The following is a 27,320-nucleotide window of genomic DNA, read 5'->3' as shown; positions in this document are numbered from 1 at the left end:
ATACACATAATGGGCTCCCACCAGTGCCATTCACTGAATGAAAAATGAAGTATACCCCTAGAGTTTAAGAATTTCCAAACTTACTAGTTGATTCATAGGGACTATGAACATTTTCCAAGTGGCACTGGAGCTGGAAGGGAGTGGAAAACTGACGATAACAGTGCTGGCAGATAGTATGACCATCCACCTCACCGTTCTGCTGATCAAGTTCTACGTGATGTTTCATATGGTTCATAAATCTGTAGCACGGCACAAAGGAAAAGTACAGACAACATAAAAAATCAGAAGCCTTGGAAAAATGTACCAGCGAAATCACAGAACAGACATTACATGTTTCCCCCTCCACCCTCCCACCCAACTTCCTCTTTTTGGGACATCTTCTGAGCCCAGAAATTAAGAGAGATCTTGAAACTTTTCTGGGGAAGGAGATGCACTGGTCTCACTCTACCCAAAGTTATCTTTTATTTATTACCACAATACCTCCTTCTATAGTACTAGTTATTGATTTAATGATAATCCTTAGCAAGAAAGGATAATAATTAGGGCCATTCTCCAAACAGAAAGACTTAAACATGTAAGAAGCTTTCAGACTTCACTTGTCCAAGGTGAGCTCCAAGGCTCTTCAACACTCACCGAATGTTGTTTTTTAGCCTTTTGGTACAATGTGGGCATCGGAAAGATGTGGCGACCTTAGGGAAGTTTGTGAGCTGGGCTACTTTGCCACCATCCCGTCCATAGTAGAAGTCATCTACTAGCATAATGAGCTTGGTCTGGACGCCATCACCCACATTCTCATTTGGCTCTGGTACTTTGGTAGGTGGTGACAGAGCAGGAATAGGTGTAGAAGAGGGAGTGGAAGCAACAGGAGTTGTTTTCTCAGGGGATGGGGGCTTTGCTGCTGATGGGACACTGGGTTCTGAATCCAGAGACTTTCCTTTCTTCTGGTATTCAACCATTTCTGGGCAACAGTACTATAAAGAAAGAAGACATCTGATCATCCTGGTTCTCCTGGGGGCTGAGATGTGCTAACTCCTCAACTTCACTAACATTTCTCTGTAAGTGTTTGGTTCTAGGTATTCTCAACCAGCTTTCACCCTGCAGTTTTCTAAAATGCTTCCAGGTTTCACTCTTTTTCGTGTGTGTGTGTGTGTGTGTGTGTGTGTGTGTGTGTGTGTGTGTGTGTGTGTGTGTGTGTGTGTGTGTGTGTGTGTGTGTGTGTGTGTGTGTGTGTGTGTGTGTGTGTGTGTGTGTATTTACAGCCATATGCCACTCCAAACACCATACTTTGTACTTCTTCCTGTCTTAGATCCTTTAACCACTCACTAGCATAACCTGGCTCTGAGCTCCCTGGTAGGAAGAAGTCTCAACCTTTGCATCTGGACTAATACCAAAAAATGAAAAGACTAGAATTAGAAATTGGTTAATAGCTCCTGATTCATCCAATGACACAATAAATAGAAAATGGACTGAGGCCAAGTTGGCCTGTCTTCCTGTGCAGTTCAAAATCTACGAACTAAGGAATTAAGGTCGCGTATGTTCTAACCTATTTGAGGGTCTTTAAATATATCCTATCACATTTCTGAGTTCATTCTAAAACAGGCCAAAAGAGAGTAACCCTTTAAAAAGCTTCCAAGCCATTTCAGAGTCCTTGCTTCACAAGCTCCCAACACTACACTACAGGAGGTATACAGTGAGTGGTAGCCATTTAAGCTGAATCTCCATCACAGGTGATCACTTACACACATGTGACCTCTCAAAGCTTCAGTAACACGGAATTGAGCATTACACCGTGGACATATCTTCCGTCCACCATCCTGGAGGTCAAACACTGGGATGGAAGAGGTCACTGGAAGTGAGAACATCAATAAGATTAATAAGATGATACTGGAAAAAGACTACTGGCCTTTTGGAAAAAGGTTAAACACTTCCTGAAGGGTATATTAAGGTTGGTAAGCGAGCAAGAGAAACTGCTATGAGGCACATTCCTTCTACCATTCTTCTAACTGTAGGCCAGGGGTCAGCAAATCACAGCTAGTAGACCAAATCCAGCCAGCTGCCAGTTTCTGTTTGCCTCATGAACTAAGAACAGCGTTTACATTTTTTGTTGTGGTGGTGGTTATATAAGATTTTCTTTAATTGTGGTAACAGATACTTAACATAAAGTTTCCTCTTAACCATTTTTAAGTGTTCAGTTCAGTTAAGAACATTCACATTTTTGTGCAATCTCCAAAACTCTTTTCATCTTGCAAAACTTGAAACTCTACACCCATTAAATAATTCCCCATTGCCCCCTCCTCCTAGACCCTAGCAATCGCCATTCTCTCTTGTCTCTGTGAGTCTGACTACTCTAGGTACCTCATATAAGTGGATTCATAGAGTATTTGTCCTCTTGTATCTGGCTTATTTCACTTAACATAATGTCGTTAATCAGTGTTGTAGCATGTGTCAGAATTTCTTTCCTTTTTAAGGCTGAACAATATACCATTGTATGTATATACCATATTTTGTTTATCCATTCATCAGCTGATGGACATCTGGGATGCTTCTACCTTTAGGCTATTGTGAAATGTTGCTGTGAACATGGGGGTACAAATATCTGTTTGGGTCCCTGCTTTCAATTCTTCTGGGTATATACTCCAAAGTGGAATGCTGGAACATATGGTAATTTCATGTGTCATTTTTTGAGGGACCATCACCCCATTTTACATTCCCACCCGCAACGTACGAGGGTTCCAATTTCTCTGCAACCTCACCAACACTTATTATTTTCTGTTTTTTGGATAAGAGCTATCCTAATGGGTGTGAAGCGGTATCTTATTGTAATTTTGATGTGCATTTCCGTAATGATTAGTGAGTGAGGTTTAGCATCTTTTTGGGTGTTTAATGGCCATCTGTGTACCTCGAGAAATCTCTATTCAGCTCCTTGGCCCATTTTTTAATTGGATTGTTTGTTCTTTTGTTGTTGGTTGAGCTGTAGAAGTTCTTTATATATTCTGGATATTAAGTCCTTATCAGATATATGATTTAAAGTACTCTTGAAAAATTTTCTCCCATTTAGTGGGTTGCCTTTTCACTCTCCCTAACACTAACCCTTTGATGCCGTAAAGTTTTAAATTTTGATGTAGTCCCATTTATTTATTTTTCCTTTTGTTGCTTATGCTTTTGGTATCATATGCAAGAAAGCACTGCCAAACCCAGTGTCATAAAGCTTTTCCCCTATGCTTTCTTCTAAGAGTTTTATGGTTTTAGTTCTTTTGTTTAGGTCTTTAGTTCACTGAGTTAGTTTTTGTAATATGGTGTATGGCAAAGGGTCCAACTTCATTTTTTTTGCATGGGGATATCCAGTTTTCTCAACACCATTTGTTAAAGGTTTTCGTATTTTTAAAGGGTTGAAATAAAAGCAAAAGAAATGATCTTCTGACACATGAAAATTAAACTCAAAATTCAGAATCCATAAATAGTTTTAGTGGAGTAGAGTCAAGCTCAATTATTTATGTATTGTCTGTGGCTGCTTTTGTACCACAATGGCAGAGTTAAGTAGTTGTGACAGAGACTATATTGTACATAAAACCTAAAATATTCACTATCTGGTCCTTTACAGAAAAAGTCTGTCAAGCCCTGCTCCAGACCGTTGAAAATCCTTATGCTCATATCCTTCTACATCTGAAAACCTCTCTACTAAATATCAACTTTAAAATCTTGTTCAGGGACTTCCCTGGTGGTGCAGTGGTTAAGAATCTGCCTGCCAATGCAGGGGACATGGGTTCGATCCCTGGTCTGGGAAGATCCCACATGCCGCAGAGCAACTAAGCCTGTGCGCCACAACTACTGAGCCTGCGCTCTAGAGCCCGCAAGCCACAACTACTGAAGCCCATGAGCCTAGAGCCCGTGCTCCGCAACAAGAGAAACCACTGCAATGAGAAGCCTGTGTACCGCAATGAAGATAGCCCCCACTCGCCGCAGCTAGTGAAAGCCCGCGTGCAGCAATGAAGACCTAATGCGGCCAAAAATAAATAAATTAAATTAAAAAATAAAATAAAATCTTGTTCAGAAATCCACCTCCTCCATGAACTATCTTTTGATTATCCCACTGATCTCTGATCAACCAATCCATTTTACTAATCTCCAAAGAACAATTAACACAAAACTCCTTCTGGCCGATTCAGTTACACTTTTCACAAGTGGCGATCCTCTTTACTACATTAAAGTTTCTGTGAGAACACACTATAGCAACTATACCTTATTTTATTTCTCTATTTCATAGTATAGAGTTCTGAAACAACAAATACTTTATTAATGTTTTTGAATGACTGGCTGCCCAGAGTCTTTCTGGTTATCGTACCTTTCATTGAAGACTCAGGCCCGCTGGTTCTCTGAGAGCCATGCGCAGAGCTGTTGTTGGATACCACCATTGGCCCAGGACTCTGGCCCAGGGAAGGGATGGTGTTAAGGGTATTCACCAGTTTGGCCACTTCATTGCTATTTTCACCTGTAACCCCAGGTCGCTTCACAGTGACAAAGCTGGCAATGCTCACTGCAGGTGGAGAGGGGAAGGAGGGAGCTTTGTTGGCCAAGTGATAATCATCTGTTCTCCACCCACCACCCATCCCAGCTCTGTCATCTCCTCTTCCCAAGCCTCACCTAGTTTGGGATTCTGAGTCTGGTTGGATTGGCCTGGAGGTTGAACAGCAAGGTGCCCCAATGAGGTCGGCTGTGTGGCAGTGGGAGTGGTAGAAGTGCTGGGAGTGGACTTGGTCTGCTGGGATTGGGACTGTGGGACGGTGCTTCGAATGGTGAGAGTGGCTGGGATGACGGTGGTGAAGGTGTTGGTGGTGGGCCGCACAGGCATTGTGGAGCCTGGCCTCACAGGGGTCATCTGAGAGAACACTTGTGGGACTCCAACTGTCGGCTTAACAAACTGGGTACCTGGGGCTTCAAAAGAGAGACAAAAATACCAAATCTTGGTCAACGAGCTCACCTATAATACATTCCCCATGTCTTTACTGGAAATACTGGAATAGGAAAAGATTATCTCCCCAAACTGATTGGTGACTGTCAGGTTCCCAAGGGAAGCATAGATTCTAATGTCTAAGACAACAGGTATCACAAACTGATAAAACAAGTTAGCCTTAGTAATCAGCCCTGAAAACATTAAAGTGAAAGAAGAGTCCCATCAACTCCTCCCAAAACACCTTACCACACTGCCTTTTCTATTCCAAGAATACAATCATGAGTAGCTTGACCTCTGTTATTGGAAGAGAATAATAGGTATAGAGTGGGAAGCAGTATGGGTATATATAGGCCAAAGGGCAGAGCTGGCTCTGAAAAAAGTGATCTTTCCCAGAATACTAAAGGAGTCTTTCATTCTCTTATACAAACTCAAATAGAAGACAGACTATGCCATTCTACTAGGATGTCCCAAAGGTGAGTCTCCTGGTTCAACTATAGACAATTTCACTGACAAACATTTAAGAAATATCAGAACTAGATAGGATAGGCTCATGAGACTGAAGGCCAAAAACCCTTATGGGCTCTGAGAACAACAACAAAAACTTAGGAAGACAAGCGACAGAGATACCTTTACTACAACTAAATTAAGATACCCTTTTTTGGCCTGAATTGTAGTAAACTTATAGACACTAAATATGGAACTGGGGGAAAATTACAAGATTTTTAAAAATTATCTTTCAATTTGGTTTCTTAAAAAAAAAAAAACTAGCCATTGTCAATATTTATCCTCAAAGGATATGCCATTTGTTTAATTTATATTCCAAATCTATGCTATAAAAGTAAAGCAAAATAATTTTATAATCCCACCATGTAAGTGAGTAGACTTATAAGGAATACAGAATTTGGGAGTTTGCATTAATAATAGTTCTTCAGGATAACAAACTTAATAGCTGAATAAAACAGCAGAAACAGAAAAATAACTATATAAACCCTGTTTTACTGCCTTATGAAGGGTGGTAAAAGGTTAAAAAATAAAACCACCACCCTGGCCAAAGGTTAGAGTTTTTTAAAAATGGGGCTTAAACCAATATGATTTTTGTAGTTTTAGATTTCCCTTAAATACACTTTTTAAATGACCTTGAATATTTTGAGACAACAAAAACAAGTCTTCTGGATGCTGGTTTATTCCAAATGGGTAGACATTTTTCCTTACCTGGGACTAGTGTAATTGGTCTAACTGTTTGGCCTTGCTGTACGTTCAGCACAATCCCAACCTGATTCATTGCATTTTGTACAGGCCGGACATTTCTTACAGGAAATCCCTGCATTAAAAAGCAAAATGATCTTTAACATGGAGATCAGCTAACACTAGCAGAGACTGCATTAAGACCTATATCCAAAAAAATGCCCACACCCTTACCTAATGATTCTCTCTCTAGAACTAGAGCTTTTAAATGACTGAGACGGAGAAATTTTGGACTTCTGGCAAACTTGTGAGTGGCAAATATTAAAACTGAAGAATGAGCTTTGGTACATATGAACAAAAATGAAAACCTACTTCTTATCGTAAGAGAACCTCAGCTTAAAAAGCTCATCCACAGGGGCTTCCCTGGTGGCACAGTGGTTGAGAGTCCGCCTGCTGATGCAGGGGACACGGGTTCGTGCCCCAGTCCGGGAAGATCCCACATGCCGCAGAGCAGCTAGGCCCGTGAGCCATGGCCACTGAGCCTGCGCATCCGGAGCCTGTGCTCCTCAACTGGAGAGGCCACAACAGTGAGAGGCCCGCATACCGCAAAAAAAACACAAAAAGCAAAAAAAAACTCATCCACAAACTGGCCCCTCAATTGCTAAAGGCATAGAATGCAAAAAAATGACACTAACAGTATTCACTGGAGTGATTCAACATACAAACAATTGTACGAAACTGTTCCCAAAGTCCACTTCAAAGGCCATACACCTCTGGGAAATTTGTTAGACAAGGCAGAAAAAAGCATTTGCCTTTACATTCCATACCAGCATTAGGCTTTCAACTCCAATTCACATTTACATCAAATAAGTCATCTTCCTTCTCTTCCAAAGATCTCCCGGCACTTCACCAATCTTGCATGTATATTTCCAGAAGTCAACTAACTCACCCCATTTTAAGAAAAATAGCCCAAGCAAAGGGTGAGAACACTTGAGGACCAAGTGTTAAGGCTTCCTAATGCAAGCTTCCCACTCTTTCCTGCCTAGACCTCAATCAAATTACTTAATAGCTCTCCAGGGGTATAAAGAGGAGATTACCCAGCTGTACACTATGTTGGGCTTTCTACTAAAGTCAGTATCAAATTAAAAACTAGCAAATGAGAAAGCCAAATCAAAAGACAGGACTTAGAACCATTTCTAATGATGATAAAGACTTAAGTCAGAGCCTTCAAAGGTTCCCATAGTCTTTCTCTCCTCTACCATGTCTGAATTCAGTAGAATTCAGAGTCCTATTTACCTGTGTAGTGATGAATATTGGTTGTGAGGCCACAGGGGAACTAGTCACATGATTGGCATTCTGCATGACCTGGACAGGCCTCAATACTGGTTGAGTAACCATTGTACCCAGACCTGAGGTTGGATTCTGGGTTAGGATGAGCGGCTGTCCACCTTGTTGGACCAAAGAATTGCCAGCTAAAGGGAAGAGGAAAAAAAAAACAATGTAAGAGAAAATAAACCCACCATTATAAGCAACACAATGGGTCTTAGATAAATGGTGTTCCCATATATCAAGATATCCAAGACTGTCACTCACCTCAGGTTTAATGTCAGCAAACTTACCAAATATTTAAGCTTCACCCAAAGCTACAACTAACAGAAAAATACACAGAAAGGGAAAGTTCACTAAAATCTCCCCCATATATCGTAACTAGGGATGTCGTAACACACACAGTAAGACTTCTACATGGCTATCACTTTGACTCTGATGATTTAAGTGACCACAAATAATCTCCCCATACCAAATCAGCAAAACAAAGTAAGATATAAGTTCCTTCCCCACATTTTAACTAGGTAAAAACCTATTTTATCAGAATGTAATGTTGTTAGCTAATCCACCTTATATTTTAAAAAGAGGAATATTCATCTACGAACATTAATTCAGCAAGTACACAGAATCTAAAAAATGGGATCTCTTCCTAGCGCATCAAATCTCAGAAATGCAACAGATTCTTCTCTAAACATCCATTGTCTTTAATAGGTATGGGAACACAGAGACCGACAGGCTACCTTCTTTATGTCATCAGAACTGATAAAGAAAAGACCTGGCCAAAACTAATCAACACCAAGTAAAACTGATGACTTAAGAAGATTCATTCATTAATAAATAGTAACAAATATCATAAATATTAAAAAACTGGCTAATTTTTTTGAAATATTTTAAATTCTTTTTCATGTGTGTTGAAAGTAATTTTGTAATGTTTTTAAGTCCTGTATTTGCTACAATTGGCTAAAAAATCATTTACACTAAGTTTCCTGATTTACAAAGAATACTCCAAAACAGAAATTCTATTTCAGAGAGCCAAAACATTGGCTTTGCCAAAAAGCACGTTCTTTTTTTCTGTAAGATGGCTCTAGTAGCACTTAGTTGTCTTTAACTTCATTCAAAACAATTTTGTTAGATTGTATTGGGACAGCTGCCACAGCGTGCATTTAAAAAAAACTTATCAAGATTGTTGACTTTTTGTGTAGCCATTTTAATACTGAAGATGGAAGAAAAAAATTTACATTTTTGGCAATATTATGCTTTATTATTTCAAGAAAGGTAAAAACGCTGATATGCAAAAAAAGATTTGTGCAGTGTATGGAGAAGGTGCCGTGACTGATCAAACGTTGTCAAAATTGGTTCGTGAAGTTTCGTGCTGGAGATTTCTCGCTGGACAACGCTCCACGGCTGGGTAGCCCAGTTGAAGTTGACGGCGATCAAATCCAGACATTAGCTGAGAACAATCACCATTATATCACGCGGGAGATAGCCGACATACTCAAAATATCTAAATCAAGCACTGAAAATCACTTGCACCAGCTTGGTTATGTTAATCGCTTTGATGTTTGGGTTCCACATAAGTTAGGTGAAAAAAACATTCTTGACCTTATTTCTGCATGCGATTCTCTACTTAAATGCAACAAAAATATTCCATTTTTAAAACGGAAAAATTGTGATGGGCGATGAAAAGTGGATATTGTACAATAATGTGGAACGGAAGAGATCGTGGGGCAAGCAAAATGAACCAGCACCAACCACAGCAAAGGCCGGTCTTCATCCCAAGAAGGTGATGTTGTGTATATGGTGGGATTGGAAGGGAGTCCTCTGTTATGAGCTCCTTCTGGAAATCCAAACGATTAATTCCAACAAGTACTGCTCCCAATTAGACCAAATGAAAGCAGCACTCGACAAAAAGTGTCCAGAATTAGTCAACAGAAAATGCATAGTCTTCCATCAGGATAACACAAGACTGCATGTTTCTTTGATGACCAGGCAAAAACTGTTACAGCTTGGCTGGGGAGTTGTGATTCATCCACTGTATTCACCAGACATTGCACCTTCGGATTTCCATTTATTTCAGTCTTTACAAAATTCTCTTAATGGAAAAAATTTCAATTCCCTGGAAGACTGTAAAAGGTACCTGGAACAGTTCTTTGCTCAAAAAGATAAAAAGTTTTGGGAAGATGGAATTATGAAGTTGCCTGAAAAATGGCAGAAGGTAGTGGAACAAAATGGTGAATACGTTGTTCAATAATGTTCTTGGTGAAAATGAAAAATGTGTCTTTTATTTTTATTTTAAAACCAAAGGAACTTTTTGGCCAACCCAATACCTAAATCAAAGATTCAAGCAAAATACTGCAACTTTTTTACCTCAAATCACCAGAATGGGATGGACTCCCCTGAAGCTTTAAGTTCCACTTGACAAATGGTGTCACTACAGTTAGCTACAGAGCTAGACCATCAAAGTGGGTATACAGGTGGCTATTAATGGGCCAACCTTGAATTGTCCCATGTTCTCCCAGAAACTGAGAGTCCATCAGTGGACTAGACCCTCATAGTTACTGGGCCAGCAGACTAGTAATTATAGATGCTGACAGATAAAAAATTCCAAATTCTAGCTATGCTAATTACACTGGCAATTTATTGACTCTCTCTCTCTACATTTTTAACTTAAGTATTTTATTATGGAGATGTTCAAATACATATAAAAATAGAACACTATAATAAATCTCTATGTACCTATACCAGCTTCAATAATTATCAACTTAAGGTCAATCTTGTTTCATCTATACTTCCCATTCTCTTACCAGCTCCCATATTATGTTGATACAAGCTTCAGATCGTATCACTTCATCTATAAATATTTCAGCATATAGTCTCTAAAAGATAAGGACTTTAAAAAAGAGGAAATATCAACACCATTATCACTCCTAAAAAATATTATAATAATTCTGTAACTATAGTGGATAATACTGTATGATATAATTGAAGTTTGCTGAGAGAACAGAACTTAAATGTTCTCACTACCCCTATCCCTACCCCCAAAAGAGGATAAATATGTGAGGTGATGGATGTGTTAATTAACTAGATAGTGGGAATCCTTGCACAATGCATACATATACCAAATCACCACAATGTACACATTAAATATCTTACAATTTTATTTGTCAATTATACCTCAATAAATTTAAATATATACAACAATTCTTGGGAGCTTCCTTGGCAGTCCAGTGGTTAGGACTCTGCATTTCCACCGCAGGGGGCACGGGTTCCATCCCTGGTGGGGGAACTAAGATCCCACATGCCGCACTGTGCGGCAATAAATGAATGAATGAACAATTCTTTAATATCAAATACCCAGTTAGAATTCAAATTGACAATTACATTTTTTTGTTTGAATTATGTTACAAAAGGGTTCATAAAGTATAACTGATGACATACCTCTTCAATCTCTTTTAATCTATAGGTTCCCCATCCATCTCTTTTTTACTCCTCTGCAATTTACGGTTGAAAATATTGACTAAGCAAAAACATGTATTTTCTATTCACTATTTTAACTGCTAGGGTAAAAGAAAATAAATTATCTGTTATTTATCTAAGCCTAAGAATTCTTAAGATAATCACTGACTCAACATCTCAACTAAATATAGGAAGGGAAGGATGGAAAATTTTTTGCATTTATGTGAAATCAACCAGCATTAGCAAGTCTCAAAAGACAGGCCTTGTTCCCATGAAATCTACACATACTCTACTACTATAAAGAATGTTAACACAAGCATTTTCTGCAAATATTCTCTCTGACATCAGGGTCATGTTTGAATTTTGGTGGATTGTTAGGACCTTTCCAAAAATAAAGTGCAAACAAAAAAGTAGGTTTCTAAGCCTAGACTAGGTTTACAATTCAATTGAAAGCAAAAACCAGCATACGGCAAGTCACACTGGGTAAATTAAAGTCACACAGTAAATATTTATTTAATGTATTCTATAAATTCATTCTTATAATTCTAATGAATTATAATAATTCCAATTCTAACAAATGAGTTGTTTTTAATGATTTCTGCATTCTTATTGTCTTTCCTAAAAGAAATTCTGACAATTCAAAGGTCTTATGAAGTTCTATTTCCAGAGAATGAAAGAGGAAGTTAGAACCCTGAGACTTAAAAAAGCCTTTAAAAACGGGCTTCCCTGGTGGCGCAGTGGTTGAGAGACCGCCTGCCGATGCAGGGGACACGGGTTTGTGCCCCAGTCCGGGAAGATCCCACATGCCGCGGAGCGGCTGGGCATGTGAGCCATGGCCGCTGAGCCTGCGCGTCCGGAGCCTGTGTTCCGCAACGGGAGAGGCCACAACGGAGAGAGGCCCGCGTACCACAAAAAAAAAAAAAAAAAAAAAAAAAAAGCCTTTAAAAGAATTATCTGATCAATCCCCTACCTGTAAGTTTGTTCTCCAATAAACTAGGTACCTCAGCCATAAACTGATTAAATAATAGAAGATTTAGCAGCTTCTCTCACAACATGTTCTGTTTGTTTTACAAATCTGAAGGTCTTGATTTTTTTTTCTTCATTCTTTTAAGTTCACTTACACAGCCTTAAACCCCAGAGATAAGAGGGCTAAATGGAGTTGAAATGGGCCAAACAGGAATTGAAAATCATAATTACAGTAAAAAATGTATAACATTAAATTCATATCATTCACAGCTCAGAATTAAGCAGTGGTTCATTTCACTTCATAATGTTCCTTTCCAATGCAAACATATGATCAGTCAGAACTATAGGAATAATTTCTAAATGCTGAGTGGTGGATTCTGAAGAACAGCAAAAATAGTAAAAATGTTCTAAAATTTTATTCCTAACACTCTGTTAAAGAAAAAAGCCTTATTGAGATATAATTCACATACCATACATATTTTATCACCCATTTAAAGTGTACAATTTAGAGGCTTTTAGTATATTCACAAGGTTTGTGCAATCATCACCATTATTTAATTCCAGAACATTTTCAGCACCTCAAAAAGAAACCTTACACCCATTAGCAGTTATTCCCCATTCTCCTCCCCCCAGCCCTGGCAACGAACAATCTAACTTTCTGTCTCTACAGATTTGTCTATTATGGGCATTTCATAACAATGGGGTCATATATGTGGCCTTTTTGATATCTATCTATCTATCTACCTATCTATCTATCTATTTTTGGCTGTGTTGGGTCTTCGTTGCTGCGTGCGGGCTTTCTTTAGTTGCGGCGAGTGGGGGCTACTCTTCGTTGCAGTGCGCAGGTTTCTCATTGTGGTGGCTTCTCTTGTTGCAGAGCACGGGCTCTGGGTGCACGGGCTTCAGTAGTTCTGGCACTCAGGCTCAGTAGTTGTGGCTCTTGGGATCTAGAGCGCAGGCTCAGTAGTTGTGGCGTACAGGCTTAGTTGCTCCATGGCATGTGGGATCTTCCCGGACCAGGGATCAAACCCGTGTCCCCTGCATTGGCAGGCAGATTCTTAACTACTGCGCCACCAGGGAAGTCCCACATTTTGCTTATTCATTCAACATCTTAGGTTGTTTCCAATTCCGGGCTATAATGAATAACGCTGGCACTTCAAGAGTATCTGATTTTAGAAAGTCACACAATTGTGTGCTTATCTACGCATAAAAGAAGTTTTGAGCCCCCCCTTTTTTTTGGCCACACTGCATGGCCTATAGGATCTTAGTTCCCCAACCAGGAATTGAACCCAGGCCCTCGGCAATGAAAGCACGGAGTCCTAACCACTGGACCACCAGGGAACTCCCAGCATGAAAGAATTTTTGGATGAACACACAAGACATACGTAACTGTGGTTACCACTTTTTTTTTTTTTTTTTTTCGGTATGCGGGCCTCTCACTATTGTGGCCTCTCCCATTGTGGAGCACAGGCTCTGGACGTGCAGGCTCAGCGGCCATGGCTCACGAGCCTAGCTGCTTCGCGGCATGTGGGATTTTCCCGGACCGGGGCACGAACCCGTGTCCCCTGCATCGGCAGGCAGACTCTCAACCACTGCGCCACCAGGGAAGCCCCCCACTTTTTTTTTAAACCATGAACACAGGTTAACATTTTAATTTGAATACTAGGGCTTTCTAAAGTAAATAAAATCCATTTTCATATTTCAAAAAATTTTTGTACACAGGCCACAGGAATCAAGGGTCCATTCAAAGAGAGTAGGTCACATCAGTGTGTCATGAGATGCTCATCATGGGCCTTGGAATGCTGGGATCAAAGAAAAATTCAGCCAAACTGGTGGCTAATAGCACTTCGACAGCTTATATTAAGAGAAACATAGGAAAGTAGTATAATACAGTGGGAAGGCCACAAGTTTTGCAGTCTAAATAATTCAAATCCAGTTTAGTCGCTTACTATTTGACCTTAAGTACATTATTTAGACTCTCCACGCCTTGGTTTCTGCATCTGTAAAAATGAGAAAATCCCTAGATAGAGGTTCCTCATCTTTATATATATGAGGGTCACTATAGGTTTAAAAAAATTCTAAGGATTTTTCATGTGATAAAAATTATTTTTTCAGGGACTTCCCTGGTAGTCCAGTGGTTAAGACTCTGAGCTCCCAATGCAGGGGGCCTGGGTTCAGTCTCTGGTCGGGGAACTAAGATCCCACATACTGCAACTAGGCCTGCACAATGCAACTACTGAGCCCACGTGCTCTAGAGCCTGCACGTTGCAACTAGGGAGCCCGTGCACCACAACTTCCCACATACTGCAACTAAGCCCGCATACTGCATCGAAGAGCCTGTGAGCTGCAACAAAGACCCAGCACAGCCAAAATAAATAAATTTAAAAAATTTTATTTTTTCAGTATCCACTTATGTAGAGCAATCTATTATGGCAATTTGACGCTAACAAATTTTAAATGCCTGACCCAGCAATCTCACTTTACATTACAGATATGCTTACACAGTGGGCACAGATACAATGTCTGAGAATGTTCACTGCAGCACTGTTTGTAATCACAAAAAAATGGGATTGTAGTAAATGTCCAACAATAAGGGAGGTAAATGGTTATATCCAACACTAAGAACACCAGGTGCACCTCTAATGGAAATGTAAATGGATACAACATTTCTAGATGGCCAATCCAGGAAAAATATTGATCAAAATCCTTAAAAATTGTGATAACCTTTGATCCAACAATTTGACATTTAGAAATGTATTCTCAGAACTATGGATGTGAGAAAAGACAAGAGAGACAAGAGAGACAGAGATGTTCACAATAGCCCTTTAAAGTAGTAGTACACAGCTTTACAACCTATTGCTAATAACAGTTAGCCAAACAACGGGAAATAGTCATCAAAATGTTACAAAAAGATTTATTAAAATGAGAAGATATTCACTACATATTGAGGGAAAAAAGCAAGTACAATCTGTATGGATCTATTTTTATAAAAAGTGAATCACTGCACATAGCATATAAATGTACATAAAAGTACATATATGTACAGAGTAAGTTACAAACAGTTATCTCCAGGTAGTGAGATTACAGTTAAAAATTGTTTTTTTTTTTTTTACTGTCCACTTTTTCTACAATGCATATATTATTCTTGTATTAATAAAACTAAAGGAATTAAATAAGTCCTTTATAGCAATGCAATGATTCTATGAAGGTGCTTATTCTACACATGAATCTTGAGACATAACTTGCCAGTAACTCACTTTCAGAATGTAGAAACAGTCATCAGAAATGAAACAGAAACCAATACTATATAACTTCTCTAGTCAATAAACTCACTAAAAAACACTTCTCTTTCACCATTTCTTCAGGTAGACAACAACCCTATCCTATTTTTCATACCCAGGAACCAATAACCAAATGAATCTGCCGAAGAAAATATGGAACAAAGCTGCCCTCGGAGAATTCTTAGCAGACTAGTGGGGCTCTTCTAATTAAAAAACATAAACAATCAAACAAGCCCCCCACACATCTCTTTAATAGTTAGGAATTTGGGGTTTACATTTTCTTTCCTAGAAATTATCAGCAAAAAGACTCAGCTGTCCTCTGACTTGAAACACTAGCATCGATTCAGCACTAAATCAGAAGGAACAGCACCACTTACTTCCGTAACAGAGAATCAGGACTAAACTCACTCCAACACCAGCAGAACCACATCAGTACCTAAAACTGAACAGGTACAGCTGTTCCTAAGACCTTTTTTAGTCTCTCACCCCTCTAGCCCAGGAAGAATTTCCCAATAATCCCACTTACCATTGTTGTTGGCAATTAGTGTGACAAGAGTCTTCTTTGTACTGTCGCTGTTCTGTGCCCCGCTGCTACTAACGGTGGTGGATGTAGAGAGGTGCCCAGCAACAGAAGCATGGGCAGCGATGGGCACTGGAGCCGAGACAGGCTGCTGGCTCACAGAAACTGTGGGGAAGGGGAGGCACAGTCACTTGGAGACAGGGACAGATGACACTAAAGGATACTGTTCTAATCTTCCCTTTTCATCTTACTGTGGGTCTCTATAGCCAAAAACTTTCCTGCTTTATTCGTAAATCCAACTGTTCATCTGATTTCTCCTATGTGTCCCTCACACCACAAATTAGACACAATGCCTTCTTCTTAGCCTCACATTTCCTGGTAAATTAAGTTAGATTATGAGCTCACTGAACCCGGATTTTACTGTTTTGCTTATATAGCACACGCAAACCTCTAGAACTCAAAGGCTTATTATCTCCACTACTGGTATTCATAACCATGCATTAGTAAGCCGTCCACAAGACCCTGAACTGTCCTGTTTCAGCCCAAACCAATGCCATCTTCAGTTCTCAAGGCAGGAAAGATAAAAAAATTAAAAGAGCAACAGATACAATTTAGAGGGGAAAAGAACTACCACTCAGTTTCTGAATTCAGGGCAATCTAGAATTTGACCCTGCAACATCACCTTTTTGAAAGAGAAGCTAACAAGCCTAAGTTTGTAAACTGTCCATGGAGGCAGACACGAAGCGAATTCTGCTCAGCTCACAAAGGAAACCAAGTTCAAGTAAAACAAACAAAAAATCCCCCAAGACTATGGGAACCTGTTTTTGACTGGGTATATAAATGAGCACTGACACACACCTTTGCATTCTTGTTCATACATCATTTGGTAAGAGGATTGCTTATGTGTTTGATAAACATTGGTTAATCCAATTCTCAATGTTTTCAATTTATTAAATGTGTTTCTAGCTTTATGTACAAGGAAACCAAAGCACTTACAGACCAGAGCATAGCGGAAAAAGGTAGCACCAGTGCCACAGTGAAGCAACCCTGGATTCTTGAAGTCTTCTTGCACCTCACACTTTCTTAACAAAAATGCCATTCAATTCAGTCAATATAACAATGATCTAAGAGCAAAAGAACTTTTGTTACCTGTAGTAGTTTTATCCACTGAATTATAATCCTCAACTACAGAATCCTCAATGACATCACTGATTTTCTGCCATGGCTCCAACTCCTCCTCCTCACATTCCATAAAGAGGTCGGTGTCCGCCATGCTACAAGAAAAAGAAGATTGAATAAGATATTGACCTCAGAATGGGAGAAATAGTTTTATATAAAATATGGAATCAGATTCCTGAATCTATTGGTAACCTATTCCCTTGTGCTCCCTCTACCATTTCCCCTAACCTCCCCCCATTTCCAAGGTTCCAGAAGTATAACTTTTATTCTTGAAAAAAAAAAAATTAATGTGGAAGAGTCCACAGCAAATTATTTAATAATTAGGGTTATGAAAATTTAATCTATAATACCCAGGGCTGGGATTAGGGTGAGGCGAATCATGCAAGTGGAGGGTCAGATCCTGCTTTATTTAAAATTGATATTTTGCTCATTATGAAATTTTTTGCATTAATATTGAGCTTTCAAAAATGATACATTTGCTGTTTGAGGAAAGTACCCTAGGAACTTGTTTGGAAAACCGGGAATTTTTGAAGAAAGCGCTAACCATTCTGTCTCTAGACTGCTGTTCTACTGATTCTGGACTTGAGCTGCAACATTTCCAGCCTCCAGCCAACCCTGCTTGCTTCAGACTGGCCCCCACAATCCTAATTGGCAAGAGCCAGTTCCTTAATATCTATCCTGTTGTTACTGTTCTGAACTCAGTGGTTTTTGTATACTGATAGACTCCTTGGTTTGTCTCAAGTCTGAAGTCAAGGGGAGATTCTGTCAGCAACCAAGACCTCTCTGTTCAGTCCTTAACGGGTTTTTCCTCAATTGCATGGCTTGTCCCTATATTTGTGCTACTAAATGTATAAAGGTATATAGTTATACCACCCTCTAAATTTTCTCCAATCATTTAATATATTGTGCAATGTAAAATACATGGCATCCTTAAAGCTGTCTGTCCATTTATCTTTATTTCAAGAATCTGAACAAAGGGCCAGGATATACTTGAGCTCTGTGTTTGGTGAAATTTAAATGTAAATAAAATAAAAATAATAGCATAAAAATGATACATTAAAATAGTATTTTATCTTGATTACTGAGCTTTTTTGCACTTAAGTGAGAACCTCACTTGTCACAATCTAATTCCAACCCTGCTACTACCTTAAACTCCACCATGATTTTGGGAGTCAGGCTTTAATTTGAAAACACTGCTTAAACACTGCTTAAGTTACATTCATCTTTATAATACAAATAAAGAGTTATTATTACTATGCTGCTCTCCAGTATTAGTTGACTAAAAGTCAATTTCTTTGTCTTGGAATGGAAGTAGCATTACTGCTCAATGTTCAAACAAAACTTTTAAGGCAAGGACTCTCGGTGCCCTTAGTATCGCAGAAATTTTTTCACCACACCCCGAAAGCAAAACCAAAACAAAACAACCAACCTAACCTTTGTGTTTAAATAGTTAGGTCCCTATAATTTGATAGTATTACTTTGCAAGATGCCCAACAGATGGCGTTGTCCCCTTGAAAATTTAAAATATTCCAGCAATGCCGCAGTAAGTTGGCTAGTCAAGTGCCCAGTTTTTTTTGTTTTTTTTTAAACATCTTTATTGGGGTATAATTGCTTTACAGTGGTGTGTTAGTTTCTGCTTTATAACAAAGTGAATCAGTTATACATATACATATGTTCCCATATCTCTTCCCTCTTGCATCTCCCTCCCTCCCACCCTCCCTATCCTACCCCTCCAGGCGGTCACAAAGCACCAAGCTGATATGCCTGTGCTATGCGGCTGCTTCCCACTAGCTATCTACCTTACGTTTGGTAGTGTATATATGTCCATGCCACTCTCTCGCTTTGTCACAGCTCCCCCTCCCCCTCCCCCTCCCCATATCCTCAAGTCCGTTCTCCAGTAGGTCTGTGTCTTTATTCCTGTCTTACCCCTAGATTCTTCATGACATTTTTTCCCCTTAAATTCCATATATATGTGTTAGCATACGGTATTTGTCTTTCTCTTTCTGACTTACTTCACTCTGTATGACAGACTCTAGGTCTATCCACCTCATTACAAATAGCTCAATTTCGTTTCTTTTTATGGCTGAGTAATATTCCATTGTATATCAAAACTACAATGAGATATCATCTCACACCAGTCAGAATGGCCATCATCAAAAAATCTAGAAACAATAAATGCTGGAGAGGGTGTGGAGAAAAGGGAACACTCCTGCACTGCTGGTGGGAATGTGAATTGGTACAGCCACTATGGAGAACAGTATGGAGGTTCCTTAAAAAACTACAAAAAGAACTACCATATGACCCAGCAATCCCACTACTGGGCATATACCCTGAGAAAACCATAAATCAAATAGAGTCATGTACCAAAATGTTCATTGCAGCTCTATTTACAATAGCCCAGAGATGGAAACAACCTAAGTGCCCATCATCGGATGAATGGATAAAGAAGATGTGCCCACAGTTTTAATGGGTAAAGTGCTTCATTTGATTCTAACTGGTCTCTAATATTCTATTTTAATTATTTCTGTGTTCCCAAACCAAAACCACAAAGGAAAGAAGGTATGAGCAGGGTAAGAAAAAGCTCTAAAGTGTCAACTTAAATTTTCTTAGTTTTGTATTTAATTTACATATACAAAAGACAATGCTAGCCAGAAACCGAATTAAAAAGAAGCCAAATCCATATCAAAGGCATTCTTTGAGTCAAGACTACACAACACACTTTTGTATTTTCCAGTCTAGTTCCACTGAAAGAGGTAACATTCTAAACAACTCTTTTCTAACTGCTTAATTTTATACTATTGTTCTTTGTTTGCTGTGTAACTTTCTTAGAGCCCACAGCCAACAGACAATTAATGCATACTATCAAACATCCAGCAGAATGAATATAAACTGTGGATAACCTCTACAGACGGTTTTCAAGGACCTTCTTTTAGCTGTGACCAGCTGCAAGAAAACTCTCCATACATACGCTGAGCAATCTGTAGAAAACTTTCCTTGGGAATAAGCAGAGCTATCTGAATGCAAATTGTGGTTTTCAGTGTCATGCTTATGGATATTTTAATAGCACATCCACAGGCTGGTCTTTTACCTCAACTATTTATAGTATCATAAAAGACTGAGTTCATGTCTTATCCTGTCAAACAATGAAGACTAATAAAAATAATGAAAGATTCTTCCATCTGACGGGAGTCAAATTATATTATTCCTACCATGAACAAGGTATTCTAAGAAACAGAGTGGAAAAGGCAGATGTGAAACGATGGCAAAGAAGAATGTTTATGTCCTAACTACTTTTGACCAAGTGAGAAAGAAAAATAACTCCTCAGATATAAGCTCTGCCAAGACAACCAATGTAAATTAAAAGATTCAAAATGGAAAGAAAATTACACTTAGAAAATATTTTTCAAGGTTTTTACAATGGAGAAGACAGTTAACCAACAAGGTCTGACAACTCGGAAAATAATAAATCTGCTGACTGAGCATATTTTATGACTCACAGCAAAACATCTCTGAAAGACACTGAAACCAAGTTTTCCAAACAGTCCTTATTTCTGATCTAGCCTCTTCTATCGCAGAATGTGATCATTCCTTTCATTTCAGCACCTATAGCTCAGGGTCAAAAAATTAACTCTGTTGAAAAGATGGGCCATACCACAATAGAGGTATCAACCTGAATTAAATTCCTTATAAACTTTAAAATTAAAAAATGCAAATTTAGCACCCTTCAGTAGTTTTCCAGCTATCAAAAAGGAATCTTCATTAATATAATGAAATGCTATATTTAATATCTCTACCACGATGCTCAACGAACACCATCTTTCTCTGCGGTATTCCAAGTGATCCATGGCCTATAACCACCTTTCAACTATATTTGATCAAAGAAGACAGGAATTACTAAATAGGTAAATCTTCCCAAACTATCAGTCTACTCATGTTTAACTTCTTTCTACACCAAACCTTCAACTTAATTTCTCACAAGAAAAAGAAAAATCTGGAATTTTCCCCTCTCTACCGTATTATTTTGCTATAAAGGATAAATGTACTCATAGGCTTGGAATACACCTCACATGCAAAAACAGTGACTTCCCTGGTGGTCCAGTGGTTAAGAATCCGCCTGCCAATGCAGGGGACACGGGTTCGAGTCCTGGTCCAGGAAGATCCCACATGCCGCAGATCAACTAAGCCTGTGCGCCTCAACTACTGAGCCTGCGCTCTAGAACCCATGAGCCACAACTACTGAGCCCACGTGCCACAACTACTGAAGCCCGTGTACCTAAAGCCCGTGCTCCGCAACAAGGAAGCCACCGCAATGAGGAGCCCACGCACTGCAATGAAGAGTAGCTCCTGCTCACAGCAACTAGAGAAAGCCTGCACGCAGCAACGAAGATCCAACACAGCCAAAAATAAAATGAATAAAATAAATAAATTTATTAAAAAAAAAAAAGAATCCACCTTCCAATGTAGGGGACGCAGGTTCGATTCCTGGTTAGGGTACTAAGATCCCACATGCCACAAGGCAACTAAGCCCTCAGCTGCAACTACTAAGCCCTCATGCTCTACAGCCCATGCACCACAACTACTGAGGCTGCACACTCTAGAGTCCGCACACCACAACTAGAGAGAAACTTGCAGGCCACAAGGAAAGATCCCATGAACCGCAACTAAGACCAGATGCAGCCAAATAAATAAATAACAAAACCAAAAACCTTACATTGAACTTCAATCCTTACTCAGTTTTGGGACATTTTCATTTCTTCTGAAAAAGTGCCAGGTAAAAACCTGAATTCCAGAAATTAAAAGCCAGCACATAGGGAACACCATGCTACATCAAGAGGAAAACTTGCACAGGTAGTAAATTTGAGAATCATATACTGTAACCAAGTAAAGGGGCAAACTTTCATCATATTACAACTATGAATCTCTGAATCAAGACTGTAGTGATTCCTTTTCTGCTATTCCTAAAATGAGATATCAATTTTAATTATATACAAGAGTAGGTAATTCCCTGGCAGTCCAGTGGTTAGGACTCCATGCTTCCACTTCAGGGGGCCTGGGTTTGATCCTTGATTGGGGCCAAAAAAAAAAAAATTATAACAAGAGTAGACATGGGGATTCCCAGGTGGCGCAGTGGTTGAGAGTCCACCTGCCGATGCAGGGGACACGGGTTCGTGCCCCGGTCCGGGAAGATCCTGCATGCCGCGAAGTGGCTGGGCCCGTGAGCCATGGCCACTGAGCTTGCGCGTCCAGAGCCTGTGCTCCGCCGCGGGAAAGGCCACAACAGTGAGAGGCCCGCATACCGCAAAAAAAAAAAAAAAAAAAAAAAGAGTAGACATGTATCCATCACCCAGCTTCAAAAATTATCAACCAATCTTGTTTCATCTATGCCCTCTCTTCTTCATATTATTTTGAAACTAATCTCTAATATCATATTTATAAATATTTTATTATGTAGCTCTAAAAGATAAGGACTCGAAAAGATCATGTACCAAAAAAAAGAAAAATCATAGAGAATTCCTTGGTCAGCCAGTGGTTAGGACGCAGTGCTTTCACTGCTGGGGCTGGGTCTGATCCCTGGTTGGGGAACTGAGATCCCGCAAGCTGCATGGCCAAATTTTAAAATAAATAAATAAATCATAGTACCATTAATATGCCTAAAAGATTTATAGTCTCAATATCAAATATCTAGTCAACACTGAAATCTCAAATTCTCTCAAACGCCGCATTTCTTTTAAAATTTATTTTATATTGGAATATAGCTAATATACAATATTGTGTTAGTTTCAGGTGTACAGCAGTGGTTCAGTTATACATATTCATATATCCATTTTTTTTCAGATTCTTTTCCCATATAGGTTATTACAGAATACTGAGTAGAGTTTCCTGTGCTATATAGTACGTCTTTGTTGATTATCTGTTTTATATATAGTAGTGTGTATATGTTAATCCCAAACTCCTAATTTATCCCTCCCCCTACCTTTCCCCTTTGGTAACCATAAATTTGTTCTTGAAGTCTGTGAGTCCGCTTCTGTTTTGTAAGTAAGTTCATTTGTATCCTTTTTTAGATTCCACAAATAAGTGATATCACATATTTGTCTTTCTCTGACTTACTTCACTTAGTATGATAATCTCTAGGTCCATGCATGTTGCTGCAAATGGCATTATTTCATTCTTTTTTATGGCTGAGTAATATTCCATTGTATATATTTACCACATCTTCTTTACCCATTCCTCTGTTGATAGACATTTAGGTTGCTTCGATGTCTTAAATAACATATTTCTTAAAGTTTGTTTGGTTCAGATTCAAATAAGGTCCACATATTATGATTATTTGGTAAGTTTCTTAGGTCTCTTTTTTTTTTTTTTTTTTTTTGCGGTACGCGGGCCTCTCACTGTTGTGGCCTGTCCCGTTGTGGAGCACAGGCTCCAGATGCGCAGGCTCAGTGGCCATGGCTCACGGGCCCAGCCGCTCCGTGGCATGTGGGATCTTCCCGGACCGGGGCATGAACCTGTGTTCCCTGCATTGGCAGGTGGACTCTCAACCACTGCACCACCAGGGAAGCCCAGGTCTCTTTTAATTTATAGATCTTCCTTCATCTTTTTCCCCCCACCTTGTAATTTATCTGTTGAAGAACCAGGTCACCTCTTGCAATTTCTACAGTCTGGATATTGTTGATTACATACACATGGCATTTAATATATGCCTCTGGCCTCTGTATATCCTGAAATTGATAGCTGGATCTACAGACATGATTAGAGACAGGTTTAACATTTTTTTCCCCCAAGACTACTCACAAGGGCAGGATTTTCTTCCAACAGGAATCCTTCTATCCAGGCTCAATGCCTTGATCTAGTCATTCTAAATCTATCATTCCCTTTTCATTTATTAACTGAAACACCTTGATTTAAAAAAAAAACAAAACATATCTACTATTTGGTTACCCAGCGGTGCAGTTCATATAGTAAAAGTCTCGACTCTTTCCATCTTGCTTCTTTCCCTTTATTTACCAGTTTTCAAAATAATGATCTGTTTTACTAGCAGTTCCTCAAAGTGACCAATGAGCTTGTTCTTTTTTAAAAAATTAATTAATTAATTTTATTTTTGGCTATGTTGGGTCTTTGTTGCTACACGCAGGCTTTCTCTAGTTGCGGTGAGCCGGGGCTACTCTTCGTTGCGGTGCATGGACTTTTTGCGGTGGCTTCTCTTGTTGCAGAGCACAGGCTCTGGATGCACAGGCTTCAGTAGCTGTGGCATGCAGGCTCAGTAGTTGTGGCTCGTGGACTCTAGAGCGCAGGCTCAGCAGTTGTGGCAGACGGGCTTAGTTGCTCCGTGGCATGTGGGATCCTCCTGGACCAGGGCTCGAACCCGTGTCCCCTGCATTGGCAGGCGGATTCTTAACCACTGCGCCACCAGGGAAGTCCAATAAGCTTGTTCTTAAACTATCATTATATCACATCATATGACACATCAATTTAAACATATTTGATATGTTTTGATCCACTGCAGTTATCCTTATTGATACTCAAAGTGTCCTATTTTGGCTACTGGGAACTTCTCAGTTAGCTCCTGAGTCCTTCTGACACAACCCTTGTGTTTGATAAAATCCTGGCTGTAAGTTTCAGGCTCATCTCATACATTCTTGCCCCAGACCTAGAATCAGCCATTTCTCTAAGGAGCCCTGATTCCTTTCCGTGTGGAATGATATTCCAAGATCGCAGTCTAGATGCTAGTGACTTCTCTGCTCATTAAAAAAAAAAAAAAAAATTATTTGGCTGCGTCGGGTCTTAGTTGCAGCACGCGGGATCTTTCGTTGCAGCGCGTGGGCTTCTCTCTAGTTGCGGCGTGAGGGTTCTAGAGTGTGTGGGCTCAGTAGTTGAGGCACAAGGGCTCTCTAGCTGTGATGCACGCAGGCTCTAGAGTGCACAGGCTTAGCTGCTCTGCAGCATGTGGGATCTTAGTTCCCGGACCAGGGATCGAACCCACGTCCCATGCATTGGAAGGCGGACTCTTAACCACTGGACCACAGGGATGTCTCTCTGCTCATTTTAAACGTAAAATTATCTCCATATCAACCCCCAACTATTAGTCAGCTACCTTCAATTTCGCTTCTATGTCATTTGGCAGAAAAATTCCAAATCTACAAGTAAGACTTGTCTTAGAAACTTAAAACAAACTTCTATTTTCTCCTGAGATTCTTACTGGAGATGTTTCAATCTTTTAAACTTTACTAACTAATTCTCATTACTTCCACTCTTTTTCCAACCTTTCCCTATAAATTCTATATGCAGAATTTACATATAGTTAAAAAAATTTTTTTAAGATCAAAGATTAACAAAGAGGACACAGCATGTAGTTTAACCAAGCCCTTTAGCAAGTAACTTTTTTTGAGGCTGCCTTCATTACCTTAACATAATCATCTATGTTTTGTTGCATTTTTCAGTAGTTTGTTCATTTTTTATTACTGAGTAGTGCTCCATTTATGGATAAACTATCCATCCACATGTTGACAGATAGTTGTTTTCAATTTTTCAGCTATTATGAATAAACCTGCTATGAACATTTGGGCACAAGTCTTTGTATGTGCATATGTTTTCATTATTTTGGATAAATAACTAGGAGAGGAATTTCTGGGCCACAGGATAAGTGTATGTTTAACTTCCAAAGAAATGGCGAATTTTCCAAACACTAGCCTAAGTAGCTTCTGACTTACCCAATTTACAAGTCCTGCAGAGATAGTCTTGTAACTTACTATCTATCTATTTATTGCCATGCCACAGGGCATGCAAGATCTTAGTTCCCTGACCAGGGATCGAATCCACGCCCCCTGCATTGGAAGCATGGAGTCTTAACCACTGGACTGGCAGGGAAGTCACCGTAACATACTTTATAATGTGGGGTTGCTTAGCTCCTATGACTCTTAGTTTGGGGCCCTCAGCTGATACTCTGAAACAACAGGAACATTCATATTTAACTAACATATAAGATACTCAATTCAACATTCTTCCCTTAACTACTAGACTGAAATATTTGAGAGGACAGGAACCATGTCTTTCTTATTTATTAAACTGAAGTACAACTGATTTACAATGTTGTGTCAGTAAAGTGATTCAGTTATACATACATACATATAAAATATATATGGATGTAATATACATATGTATAATATATATATATATTCTTTTTCAGATTCTTTTCCCTTACAGGTTATTACAAAATATTGAATATAGTCCCCAGTAACTATTTTTTTAAAGACTGTCTTTTCTTGAATGCCAAGATATAAACAGATCACCTCAAAAATATCAAATTTATCAACTACTCCTAACAAAAACTTTACCCATAACACACAGCTAATAAGGTTCTTTTCCAAGCAAACTGGGAGATGGGAGGGGGATGAGATAAAGCAAAAGACCTACACCTTACAAATGAAGAGCTCATTTCTAGCTTCAATAAAATTTCCAATAGAGCTAAAAAATGTCATCATATTCCAGTGTTCTCCAACATATACTAAGCACAGTCCAAGCTGTGCAGCATATCTGCAGAAGGGAACTGTGTTCAAAGTCTGTACATAGGTTATATAAAGGGAAACCTAGATCATTAAGGAATCCACATATGCCAGTGGCTTTTATCCAACTCAGTAATACTCAAACAGGAATAATCTGCCCCCAGAAGACATATGGCAATGTCTAGAGACATTTTTGGTAGTCATAACTAGGGGTGGGGTTGGGGAAGGGTGCTACTGGCATCTATCTAGTGGCAAGTGGCCAGGGGTGCTACTAAACATCCTACAATGCACGAGACAGACGGGGACATATCTGGCACAAAATGTTAATAGTGCCAAGACTGAGAAACCCTGATCAAACTGAATCCATGTTCTGAAGGGGAAAATTTTTAAAAAAATCATCCCACGTTCTATGCATAAAGAACTCTCATTTCTTTTTTTTTAAATTGAAATATAGTTGACTTACAATGTTATGTTAATTTTCTCATTTCTTTTTAAAATAATTTATCCTCTCTGCAACAGAAAAGATGAGAACAAGATCCCTATGAATTGTTCAAAGGGTTACATCTTAACACAGTAAAAACATTTTTATAAAACTCATATACATCTAGTTTGTTTCACCCTATAATGATCTACCTGTGAAACTTGTTCCTGCCTAGGTACGTAATTTCTCCTTATAAAACTTTAGCATTATGATGTTAGTTCTGTAAATTTATGGTTACTATCAGTATTAACTGGTAAATAATCTTGGTGAAAATAATTTCCCAAAGTCCCAAAATCTCCATTTCTAAAATTTCTGGTTTTCACCCCTTTACTATTCCTCTGTGGGTTGCTTTTGCTAAATATATCAGCTCTTATTGCCTCTTCAACTTTCCAATCATTTTCTCAGAGGGCAGTGAACCAAAATGACACGATGCAAACTTATTTCTGTGGTCCTTCTCAAAGTCCTATTGTTATGC

The 27,320-nt window shown here is 39.1% G+C and overlaps 1 protein-coding gene across 1 annotated transcript in view; it reads right to left on the bottom strand.

Moving 5' to 3' along the window:
• The window catches only part of POGZ (pogo transposable element derived with ZNF domain), a 47,948-nt gene that overhangs the window by 13,909 nt on the left and 6,719 nt on the right, over window positions 1-27,320 (bottom strand). The window contains exons 2-10 of the mRNA XM_082652037.1: window positions 16,835-16,959; window positions 15,692-15,850; window positions 7,433-7,608; window positions 6,164-6,272; window positions 4,642-4,932; window positions 4,343-4,561; window positions 1,740-1,846; window positions 634-971; window positions 85-239 (exon numbers count right to left, since the gene is read on the bottom strand). Coding sequence (XP_082508163.1) covers window positions 85-239; window positions 634-971; window positions 1,740-1,846; window positions 4,343-4,561; window positions 4,642-4,932; window positions 6,164-6,272; window positions 7,433-7,608; window positions 15,692-15,850; window positions 16,835-16,958 — 1,678 coding nt within the window. The 5' untranslated portion in view covers window position 16,959. The remainder of the gene's footprint in view (window positions 1-84; window positions 240-633; window positions 972-1,739; window positions 1,847-4,342; window positions 4,562-4,641; window positions 4,933-6,163; window positions 6,273-7,432; window positions 7,609-15,691; window positions 15,851-16,834; window positions 16,960-27,320) is intronic.

This window comes from Grampus griseus, assembly GCF_964374135.1.
Source record: "Grampus griseus genome assembly, chromosome: 1".
Lineage (NCBI taxonomy): Eukaryota > Metazoa > Chordata > Mammalia > Artiodactyla > Delphinidae > Grampus > Grampus griseus.
The sequence above is the reverse complement of the archived record's forward strand: the minus strand, read 5'-3'. Positions and strand labels throughout refer to the sequence as shown.